Here is a 12143-nt window from a genome sequence, read left to right as displayed (position 1 = left end):
TGGGAGCGCCACCGCGCTCTCAAGCGGCGCACTGTAGCAGTGCGCCACCGGGCCGGCCCGAACGTTATTTTTAATAACATGTCCTATGCTACTTTGTGAATACTATTCCTGTGCTATTGAACATTTGTATTGATTCCATTTAAAATAATACAAACAGCCTCCCATGAACATCTTTCTGCAAGGAGTTTTTTCCCCCCATATTATGGATTATTTTCATAGCATAGAGTCCTAGAAATAGAATTTCCGGGTCAAAGTTATAAATATTCTAAAAACTCTCAATACAACTCTCCAAATGGCTTTCTAAAAATGTTGGATTAATTTTCCCTGTGAGCACTGTTGAAGAAAGCCAGCTTCACCATATTGCTGCCAGCCTTGGGTATTTAAAAAATTGTTTTGCTTATTTCTTTGATCAACAAAACCCAGAATTGCATTGTTGGCTTTTTCTGCATTCGTTTGATTGTTACTGAAATTGCTCCTTTCCTTTCTTTTTGCTGGTAGGTGCATTTTTTTCTAATATACAAATGTCTACTTTTTTATATACTCAAATTCTTCCTTTGTAATTTCTTCTCTGGTGTTTAAATGTAAAAACCACCCCTCCGTTAGAGTTGGATAAATATCTAATTCCAAGTCACCTTTTTTGCCCACCATCCCCCTTGTTTACAGACAAGGAGGCCATTTGAGGCTCAGAGAGGTTAAATGTCTTTCTCAAGTCAGTGACAGAAACCACACAAGAATCCAGATCAGGGCATATCTGCAGGCACAGGCTGTCTATGTGACAATAAATTGCCCCAGGATGTCCTCAAGATTACTGCCTTATAAATCAAATAAAAACAATGCCTCTTGTTGAAACACTGAAATTCTCTCTTGCCAGCAAGGAGACATTGACACAGTGCCTCAGCCCAGGCGTGAGCTGGGGGAGGAGGTGGAAGAGCTTTCTCACTCTTAAGGAGTCACTGTCACCCTCTGCACAATGTCTTTGAATCAACTTGTGCCACCCTGATTTTAAGGAGTCCCACATGAACTCTTTCTTTGGGGATTATTTTTTATTTATAACTTTCTATTGGATAAATCCCAGAAGTAGATTTGCCTGTTTTATTTATTTATTTATTTATTTATTTTTATTTTTTCCTTTTTCGTGTCCGGCAACGGATCGCAACCCTCAGTGTCGCGCCTGTACCGGACTGGGACCGGCAACGGGATCACAACCCCCGGTGCTGCTCCCACACCTCGCTCAGCCAGTGAGCGGGAACAGGTCTGTACGTGGGATCTGAACTCTCGGCAGGAGCGCCACCGCGCTCCCAAGCGGCGCACTGTAGCAGTGCGCCACCGGGCCGGCCCGGGATTTGCCTGTTTTTAAAAAGGAATGGGAGCAGTTTAGAATTAGAAAATCCACCTTCTCAATAATAAAACAAGAAAATTTAAAGGATGATGCTAAAAGGAAAGGAGGTCATTGAGATGGACAGTTACAAGACTGAACATTACACTTAACTCTGAGCTTCCTGGAAGCCAAAGCAAAAAAGGGAAACATGACAGGTTACATAGCTCTCCTTATCTGATGAAGAAAACTTACCAGTTTTTCAAGAAAGATAACCTTGTTTTCTGTACTGATTCATAAAAAACTAATCAAATGAACAAAGGATATTAAGCAATAACATGAGGTCTGCAATACACATAGAAATGTTCTTCTCATTTGGCTTTTTCTTGTTCCAGTGCCACAAAAAAGACAACAAGCTTTTGTGGGATTTGGCAACAGACACAAGGATATTTACAAAGCAGACCTGAATTACTGTTAGTTGTCACATTAACTCAACACTCTTTTTTTAAATTTAATTTTATTTTATAAAGATGACCAGCAAGGGGATCTTAACCCTTGACTTGGTGTTGTCAGCACCACGCTCTCCCAAGTGAGCCACAGGCCGGCCCTAAGTCAACACTCTTTAAAGAATCTTAGATTTACAGAAGGGAGAGAAAAAGGCAGTGGTTGGCATTATGAAATTGGAATCCTGAAATTTAATTTCTCATCTAGAGTAACATGTATGGTATTTTGCCTCAGCTCTGGAAAGACACTAAAAACACCCATCAGGGAAAAGAATTCGGAAGCTCCAGATTTTGATCTGGGAGACTCCTAGTCAGGGGAAATATGTCTGTGGTCAGGGTTTGACCCTGGAGGAAAGGTTGCAGAGGGGTGGGGCTGGGGGCGGGTCCTCTTTGGTTTAATCCACTTCTTGGAGTTCCCAAAGCAGTCCCAGACCCTCACTAGGCCTTGATCTGATTTTGTTTGGGCTCAGGTTTCTTGAAGCTGCTCCAAAGAGACCAGCCCTCCCTCCCTGGCCCCAAGCCTCCAGCCCCCGACCCCCACTCCCCAGGAGCTCCCAGGCTGGCTCAGGTTGGCCCAGGCTTAGTCTGTCTCCAGCACTGCCTGGTACTTGCTGGGATGGGCTTTGCTTGACGGGTTCACAGGTCCACTGCAATGCTCCAGCAGGAATTTAACCTGGAGTGGGCACTGGACACCCAAAACAAGCCTTCTCTTCAAGTCTAAGGTGATCAGCCTGGGAACTGACACAGGAAAAACCACCTGTGTCCAGTCAAGTCAACTGGCCAAAGAAGACATCAAATAACAGGGGAGAAGCACCTTTAGAATTATTTACACTGTCCTTTAAATAGTGACCGCCTCAAGCTCCTTTCAAATGATTTGATTTAACAAGATTTTTTAGAAGCACAGATGTGCAGGGAGAGATGCCTGTAGCGTCTCAGAGTTACAGAGCTGTCCCAGAAGAGGGTCTCCAGCCTGGCTCTGCCCTCTGTTCACTTCAGGGCCTGACAACTCAGCCCAGGGTCACCTGAGTCTCTGGCCCTGACCCAGATGGAAAGACAAACTATCCCAGGTACACAGTCACTGTATTTATTCCACATGAAGGTTCTGCATGTATGCTTTTTAAAGTAACAACTGGGACTTTGTTAATAAACATAACGTATTGGAAATGCATTCAGTTAAGTGCATTATTTGTTAATAAACAGATCTATGATGCATTTTAAAACTGCGTTCAGTTCTCTGCAAAGGTCTGTGTTGAATGAGGACGGAAGATAATGAAGATGGGTAGGAAGAGAGATAAATAAGTCAGAAAGAGAGATGGGCAGAGGTGAGTAGAGAGAAAGAGACCAAGGATGGGAGAAGGAGGGAAAGGCAAAGACGAGGGCAGAGGAAGACGGACTGACAGACACACACACACTGAAAGATGAACGATTCAACACACGCGGAGAACGGCAGCAACAGCTACCCTGAGTCCCAGAAGGAAGACGGTCATTTACGGTGTTCTATCGCCATCTTGTGGTCTCCTAGAGTATTGCCGCCCAAGCCTTTCCAAGTTCTGCCAGTCGGTAGGTCCTTCCTGTCGTGTCCTGCCTTGGGCCTTCACATCCAAACTACTTGCCTGGACACCCTCAGAGGAAGTGACTTTAGTTACAGCTGCACCGAGCCCACCAGGCCACCCCCACATTCGGGTCCCTGTTCCCCGCCCTGGCTATGACCTCGGCAGCCACAAGGACCCCAGTTCTCCTGACATGCAGCCTGGGCCCCACAAGAGCAATTTTTCTCACCCTGGAGAGCACTCGGGACTCTGCTTTTTAGTTTTCCTCCATATTCCCCACTGAACACACAGAGGGGCCGCTGAGGCTGTACCCTCATCTGCCAGGTGCCCGCAGCCTGCTGGCTTTACCTCCGTGGCCCACCCACGACTACGCTGGAGACTCTGCAGGGTGTCCTGTGCCCCTTCTTTCTTCTTTGTCTGACCTTGTTAGAAGACAATATCCCGTTGCATCAGGGCAAGGCCAGGCTGGCTCAGCAGCCCCGACCTCTCTGTGGGGACACCCCTCTGTCTGCTGTTAACTCTCAGCTCTCAAAGCTCCAGCCTAAACACATGTCCCTCTGGCCACCCCGGCCAGCTCCAGCTCTAGCTTTATTTTTCTTTTGTTCTGAAAATTTCCAGGTTGCAGTTTCCCACTATCCTTTTTTGCAGCCTGTGTACCCAGCACTCTATATGAGGGACTGTCTTCTCAAAGGCCCCTGATGGTCCCAAACAAGGGTCTGTCCTGTCTTTTCTGACTTGGTGACACTTGACATTGTGGGTGACATTCCACGTGGGTGACCCTTGATGGTGCAGGTTACCCTCAACGGTACAGGCTGCTCTTTGGCATGTCCTTCCATGGCCAAGCTACCCTCTTGCCCTGTATTCCCTGCTGCTGCAAATGCCCTTTTCTATCTGCTCACACACGCTTCCCTCACTGGCTGGGGCCCTGGGGACAGGAACTCTCAGCACAAGGCCTGGCACTCAGAGGTGTCCTGTAAATGCTGGCTGAATGAATAAAGAAGGAAGGAAGGAAGGAACTTTTTTTTTTTTTTTAAAGATGACCGGTAAGGGGATCTTAACCCTTGACTTGGTGTTGTCAGCACCACGCTCTCCCAAGTGAGCCACGGGCTGGTCCTTGTATGTTCAGTTTTACTGGTTGTGTTTTCTAATTTATTTCTGCTCTTTGTTTCCATATTCTTATTTCTTTCCTTGCATTCTTTTTTCCCCTCCACTAAAAACATAATTTATATGTTGCAGTCATTTACTTTTTTTTCTAAATAACAAAAGTATTTAAAACGATGAAACCCTTCTAAGTATAATGTGGGGCACACTGATGTAAAGTATGGCATTTGTTACCAGTGTTGGAAATGGCATTTTTCGTTTCTCCCCAAATGAGCAGTGACGTAGGAAGTTTTTAATTTCCAAGTATTTGTGGTAATGCTGGAGACACTCAGACAATCACGCTCCGGTTTATGACGCTGGAGTGAGAGAACAGACAAGGGCAATTTCTGCTTCTCTATGTTTATAGGTATTTTTCTTTATGGCCTGAATAGATTACTGACATAGTGTCTGAGCTCTTGACAATAGGTTAAATCCCCGTCATGTAGTTTGATTCCTGGTGTTTATCTGTTAATTTCCCCTTTCAATTACATGGTTTCCTATGTCTTTTTATTTTGTATTCTACAATCACATACTGTTATTTAACACCTACAGTTACAACTGTATTTCGATACAGTTTTATCCTGATTATAAATGTTTCCATTGTAGAAAATTTGGGAAAAAAGGGAAAAATACAGAAATCACATACTGTTATTTAACACCTACAGTTACAACTGTATTTCGATACACTTTTATCCTGATTATAAATGTTTCCATTGTAGAAAATTTGGGAAAAAAGGGAAAAATACAGAACAAGAGAATCACTCAACCATCTCCACGAGTCACTATTAGCATTTTGTCATATTTTCTTTCAGTCTTTCTTCTATGCTTCTACTTTTTAGGTAGATAGTAGGCATCACCTACATAATTCATACAATTTTATTACTTAACTTAGTACTATAATAATTTATAATTCTTTATAATTATTAAAAATTCTTTTCAAAGATCATTTTAGTGGCTATGTAATATTTTATAGCATGGCATCACCATTAATTATATTTCTGTTGCTAGACATCTAAATTGTGGTGTTTCTTTTTGGTTTTGTTTTGGAATTATAAATAAAGCTCCATGCACACTTCAGTGCTTAAAGCTGTTTCTGAATCTTGGGTTTTCACTATGTCTTTGCTCTCTTCACTTACTTACATAAGGTTCTACGGGAGGCCACAGGGACATGAAGATCTCAAGGCCAAGCCTTCAGTGTCCAGAGGAAGGAGACACAAGACCCTTTGATGGATCACTGACATAGCAGAATTAAACACTGTGAAAATTAGGAATATTCCTTATCATATACAAAAGGACTGCACTGATGTGCACCCTCACCAGGATCTAAGGATGCTGATTTCACATCATTCATACCCGCAGTAGATAATTTTAAAAATATGTTTTAAATGCTGGTCCCTTGTCTCTCTGTCTGAACTCCCCACCCCCACACGCCAGACAGGGCTGAGGCAAACTTGGGGAGGGAGTGCAGGACACGGGGGCTGGCGCGGCTGAATCTGAGCTGACCAGCGAGCAAGGTGCATGGGATCTGTCTGAAAATAGGGACAAGGTTGGGACCAGAAGACGCAAATTAGTCACCAGATCCAGGGTGCACGGGAGGCCCCAGTCGCTGGGGTTGAGCCTAGAATCAGCAGATAAACTGGGGACATTTGATCTCAGCCTGGGCTGCACATAGAAACACCCAGGGAGGTCCATCCCAAGATTACAATGGGTCCGGCGAGGCTAGGACGCTGTGTTTAAAAGAATCCCCCACCCCCCAGGGGATTCTCTTCTGCAGGCAGGATGCACATCTCACCCGCTGGGGCAGCCTGCGGTCTGGGTCGGTGGCGCTCTGGGCTCCCTCCAGCTCGGGCCCCTCCTTCCCTTCTCCCCACCTTCAGTTCTCCAGTGTGGCCAACTGATTATCCACCTTTTCCTTTAAAAATCATTTCATTTTGGACTGTGGAAGCAATGCACGTCCACTGTAGCAAATGATGGAAACAGAGAAAAGCACCAGGGAGAAAGTCAATGTTTTACATTTTTTCCAGCCCGTGGTTTCTGACTCTGTTGCAGCTTTCGGCCTCTGCAGGTTACAAACATGACTCGGCTCCAGCTCGTCTTCCTTTGGTGTGAGCATCTGTGCCAGGGGCGGGGTGAGTTATTCTTCTGACTTCTATAGCTTCGTCCTTTTGTAGCTGAACAAACATTTATTGAGCACTTACTGTATGCTGGGCACTATGCAGGGCCACAGAGACCCAAGATCTCAGCGCAATCCTCGGTCCAGTCCAGGAGGAGCAGGAGGCGCAAGGCCCTTGGAGGGCTCGTTTTCAGGGCCTTATCCACAGACTCTGGTGCCTTTTCCCCCTTTCTTTTCATTTTCCTGGAGATCAGTGTGCTGGTCTTCAATGTTATGGCTGAGTGTTCTTTGCTTCGGATAATTTTCTAGGCTTTCACAGAATGTGAGGGAGGCTGTTACGGCTCCTGCTGCTGCTCCCACACCTCCTCCCCCCAACAGATCCCAAGAAAAGCTGCCTTTCTCAGCGTGGTGATGTGGGGACCTGGGGCACCTCCGCCCCTCTCTGCTCCTGACCTCAAGTCACTCCTCTCCCCTCCCAGGAGGGGCAGCCCTGGGGCAAGGGGTGGGTCTGGCCCTGCAAGGGGCCTTCGATGGAAAGTTGTCTTTCTGTTCAGCCCTATTACCGCTGCTCTCAGCAGAGCTGCAAGAACTGGCCCAGTGGTGCCCAAACCTCACACACCAGCCTCGGATCAACTCAGGGCTGACTCGCCAAGCCAAGGGCTCCATCTCCAGTGACTTCCTGAACCATCCACTCACACAGAGGCACTGAGTGCCATGAGGGCACGTGTGACTCGGCCTCCACTGCAGTTACGGCCCAGATGAGGGAGAGGCAGACACATACTCAGTGTGGCCAGGGTTTGCACAGGCTTTGAGAAGTGAGAGGAGAATCCAGAGAGACTTCCTGGAGGAGACGGCATCTGAACTTGGGATTGAGGGAAGAGAAGAGGTGAGGGGGAAGGGCAATCCAGACAGACGGACTGAGCAAGGAGGGAGTGAGCAAAGTGCCTCCAGCCCCACAGGACATGGGGCAAAGCACAGCAGAAACTGGGGGCCATGGGGGATCGGCTGTGGGGGAAGCAGCAGATTCATGCTGTGAGGAAGGGGAGGTCATTGGGCAGAGTCCTGGTAGGGCTGAGGCCCAGGACTAGGAGTCTGATGGGGTGTGGAAGATTCCAGGGATGTGGCCAAGAAACTAGTGGCAGGAACAGGGACGGTGAGGGCAGAAGGGGCAGGAGCCAGGGCAGTGGCGGAGGCTGGGTGCAGGGTCCCGGTGGTGGCCAGGGTGGTGGGAGGGGGGCTGTGTCTGCCTTGGGATCATGGTGCCTGGCAGGCGCTGCCTGTTACATGGCGTGAGAAGGCCGGGCTGTGTCTGGACCACAGTCTGGGTGGCTGGAGCAGGATGTTGGGAGAAGTGGGTGGGGGACAGAGAGAAGGCAGGAAAGGCCATCAGGGCACCTCAGGAGGTCCCCAGCAGCAGCAAGGTCCAGCTCCCTGGGGAAAGATAGTCATGGTGGTCCCGAGATGGAACTTCCTGAGGTTATTTTTGAGAAGTGACTGAGGCTTGGAAGGTGGAGATGATGGAGCCGCTGGTGGAAGCTGGACGGTGGTTCTGGACAGAGGCCTGGCGGCTGCCTGTGCATTACTCCACCAAGGCCCTGACCTGGCCATGGATGCGGGGTAGGTGACCCAGCGAACATTTTCTTTTAAAAGCCACACACAGGCCTAAGTGTCGTAAGGTGTCGTAAGGTGTAACTAGGACTGTTGGCCACGAGGAGGGAAATATTAAAAGAGAGGCTGGCTTCCTCCCCTGGTGTTCCCAAGGAGCTTGGCACTTGTCTTCAGGGCCACACGTGAGCCACTGGCTGTCCTTTCCTTGGTTAGAGGGGGCGCCCGGGGCACAGGCAGGGACTGGCGCGTGGGCCCTCAAAGGATGCTCCTGCTGAGTGGCCGCATCGTCCTTTTACCCGAGTGTCCTTTTCTATCCCAGGAGGACGCAGGGCCCGAGAGGGTTCTGTGTCGAAGTGCAGGTTGGCAGGATGTCGTGGGTGTGTTCGTCTGTGCATGGGGAGAGCTCCACGGGCTGGGGTGCTGACGGTCACCATTCCCTTTGTGCTGTAATGAGTGACCCCACTGGTCACAGCTGCACAGTCTCCGCAACAGTGTAGAAGTGGCCATACAGAATTCTTTTCATTTTTCAAAATGAGGACAAAAGATCACAGCGTGCTGTGGAAATGGCACACACAGGATGCCCCAAGTGCTGAGGGAGGTCGTGGAACGCCGGGTGGGAAACCATCCCATCCCCGTGGAAACCTGCTCCCTGGGGGTCCTTTGCCACCACAGCCTCACAGAGGAGTCACCTTCGAGACAATGCACCAGAGCAGCTGCTCGAGTCCCTTCTGGAAGGAAAGAGGCAGCTTCACAGAGGGGAGCCCGGGTGAACCCTGCATGGGCGTTGACACGGGCCCAGGACCAACCCAGGGAGGCCGTGCACTCCGGCCTGGAGGGAAGGCCAAGAGACCACAGGGTCCTTTGGCCCTGAGAGGCCACCCAGACCTCCCCATCAGCAGGACCCTTTGTGGCCCTGAGGATTGGAAAGGCCAGCGGGAGGCCCGAGGCCCCGTGGGAAGCAAAGTGCAGGGCATCAGGTGAGTGCCCAGGGGGGCGGATGGCACCCTCTGCCCGCAGCGACCCAATGCAGAGATGCCTGCTGCGGGGGAGGAAAGCTCTTCCCGCCTACTGGGAGGCCCAGCACCCCCAAAATGACCCAGCTCAGAAGGCCCAGCACATCTGAGGTCTCAAGAGTGGGGTCTCGGTCCTCTGCACCCCACACGCCACCTCCTCTTCTCCCTCTCCCGTCCCCCTCCTGGGGCTGCGTGGGGAGAGGTGCTGTGGGCCGATCTGTGTCCCTCCCCGCCAAAATTCTAATGTCGAAGTCCCAACCCCCAGTACCTCAGGATGTGACTGTATTTGGAGATGGGTCTTTAATGAGGTAATTAAGTTAAAGTGAGGTCACCAGAGGAGGCCCTAATCCAATGTGACCGGTGTCCTTATGACAAGAGATTAGGACACAGAGGTACAAAGGGACGACCACGTGACAAACCTCACCTCAGCAGAAATTTGATGAATGCCCGAGAAGCCTCCTACAGATCGTCATGTTCTAAACACAAGGCCGGTGGGGAAGCACTGTGGATCCCCCACTTTGAGAACCCGAGGCCATGGACATACACCCCTGTCATCTCTGTCCAATCAGCAGGGGCCCAAGTGGGAAAGGGAGGAAGTGGCACCTTCTGTCCCTTGAGCAGGGCACTCACGGCTTGGTGGTGACCCCGATGAAGAACTGAATCACACCCTGATCCTCCTTCCTAGAAGAGGCCGGGGTGGCTCTGGGGTGCCGCGTGAGGGGCAGGAGCTGAGCCAGCGGGTGGGGGCCCCACGCGCTTACCTTCCCGCCTCCAGGCTGGTGCTTCAGGTTCTCGGTGGAGCCGATCTTGGACCTGACGTTCTTCAGGTCCGGCATGGGCACGGGGGCGGTCTGCAGGCGGCTCTTGGCTGAAGACGGCGACTTGGGTGGAGTACGGACCACTGCCACCTTCTTGGGCTCCCGGGCGGGCGGGGTTGGCAGGGACGGGGTGCGGGAACGGCTGCCTGGAGTGCCCGGGGAGCCGGGGCTGCTGTAGCCGCTGCGATCCCCCGATTTTGCTGGCTCGNGAAGGTGGAGATGATGGAGCCGCTGGTGGAAGCTGGACGGTGGTTCTGGACAGAGGCCTGGTGGCTGCCTGTGCATTACTCCACCAAGGCCCTGACCTGGCCATGGGTGCGGGGTAGGTGACCCAGCGAACATTTTCTTTTAAGAGCCACACACAGGCCTAAGTGTCGTAAGGTGTCGTAAGGTGTAACTAGGACTGTTGGCCACGAGGAGGGAGATATTAAAAGAGAGGCTGGCTTCCTCCCCTGGTGTTCCCAAGGAGCTTGGCACTTGTCTTCAGGGCCACACGTGAGCCACTGGCTGTCCTTTCCTTGGTTAGAGGGGGCGCCCGGGGCACAGGCAGGGACTGGCGCGTGGGCCCTCAAAGGATGCTCCTGCTGAGTGGCCGCATCGTCCTTTTACCCGAGTGTCCTTTTCTATCCCAGGAGGACGCAGGGCCCGAGAGGGTTCTGTGTCGAAGTGCAGGTTGGCAGGATGTCGTGGGTGTGTTCGTCTGTGCATGGGGAGAGCTCCACGGGCTGGGGTGCTGACGGTCACCATTCCCTTTGTGCTGTAATGAGTGACCCCACTGGTCACAGCTGCACAGTCTCCGCAACAGTGTAGAAGTGGCCATACAGAATTCTTTTCATTTTTCAAAATGAGGACAAAAGATCACAGCGTGCTGTGGAAATGGCACACACAGGATGCCCCAAGTGCTGAGGGAGGTCGTGGAACGCCGGGTGGGAAACCATCCCATCCCCGTGGAAACCTGCTCCCTGGGGGTCCTTTGCCACCACAGCCTCACAGAGGAGTCACCTTCGAGACAATGCACCAGAGCAGCTGCTCGAGTCCCTTCTGGAAGGAAAGAGGCAGCTTCACAGAGGGGAGCCCGGGTGAACCCTGCATGGGCGTTGACACGGGCCCAGGACCAACCCAGGGAGGCCGTGCACTCCGGCCTGGAGGGAAGGCCAAGAGACCACAGGGTCCTTTGGCCCTGAGAGGCCACCCAGACCTCCCCATCAGCAGGACCCTTTGTGGCCCTGAGGATTGGAAAGGCCAGCGGGAGGCCCGAGGCCCCGTGGGAAGCAAAGTGCAGGGCATCAGGTGAGTGCCCAGGGGGGCGGATGGCACCCTCTGCCCGCAGCGACCCAATGCAGAGATGCCTGCTGCGGGGGAGGAAAGCTCTTCCCGCCTACTGGGAGGCCCAGCACCCCCAAAATGACCCAGCTCAGAAGGCCCAGCACATCTGAGGTCTCAAGAGTGGGGTCTCGGTCCTCTGCACCCCACACGCCACCTCCTCTTCTCCCTCTCCCGTCCCCCTCCTGGGGCTGCGTGGGGAGAGGTGCTGTGGGCCGATCTGTGTCCCTCCCCGCCAAAATTCTAATGTCGAAGTCCCAACCCCCAGTACCTCAGGATGTGACTGTATTTGGAGATGGGTCTTTAATGAGGTAATTAAGTTAAAGTGAGGTCACCAGAGGAGGCCCTAATCCAATGTGACCGGTGTCCTTATGACAAGAGATTAGGACACAGAGGTACAAAGGGACGACCACGTGAGGACACACACGTCTACCAGCCAAGGAGGGAGGCCCAGAAGCAACCAACCAGGCGGACACTTTGATCTTGGACTTGTGGCCTCCAGAGCTGCGAGGAAACACCCTTCTGTCAACTGTGGTCCCCTGTGTGTCGACCCTAACGAGGGGGGACAGGGACAAGGGGAGGAGGCAGGGGTCCAACCCTGTCTCTCTCCACGTCAGGCACTCGGAAGCTCATGTTTCTCCACCTTTAGGAATCCCAAAGATGTCAGGAGTGCCCATTGGCCCCCAAAAAGTCGGTTGTTCAAAATGGAACCCCCGGGCTGGCCCGGTGGCGCACTGGATAGTGTGCCGCTTGGGAAGCG

General features: G+C 51.4%; 1 protein-coding gene across 1 annotated transcript in view; it reads right to left on the bottom strand.

Annotated features, from left to right (window-relative positions):
• Positions 1-12143, bottom strand: part of MAPT (microtubule-associated protein tau) — a 33228-nt gene that overhangs the window by 12401 nt on the left and 8684 nt on the right. The window contains exon 4 of the mRNA XM_008582689.1: positions 10004-10268. Coding sequence (XP_008580911.1) covers positions 10004-10268 — 265 coding nt within the window. The remainder of the gene's footprint in view (positions 1-10003; positions 10269-12143) is intronic.

Source organism: Galeopterus variegatus, unplaced genomic scaffold (genome assembly GCF_000696425.1).
Source record: "Galeopterus variegatus unplaced genomic scaffold, G_variegatus-3.0.2 Scaffold2698, whole genome shotgun sequence".
NCBI classification, from domain to species: domain Eukaryota; kingdom Metazoa; phylum Chordata; class Mammalia; order Dermoptera; family Cynocephalidae; genus Galeopterus; species Galeopterus variegatus.
This window is presented reverse-complemented; position numbering and strand designations above follow the sequence as displayed.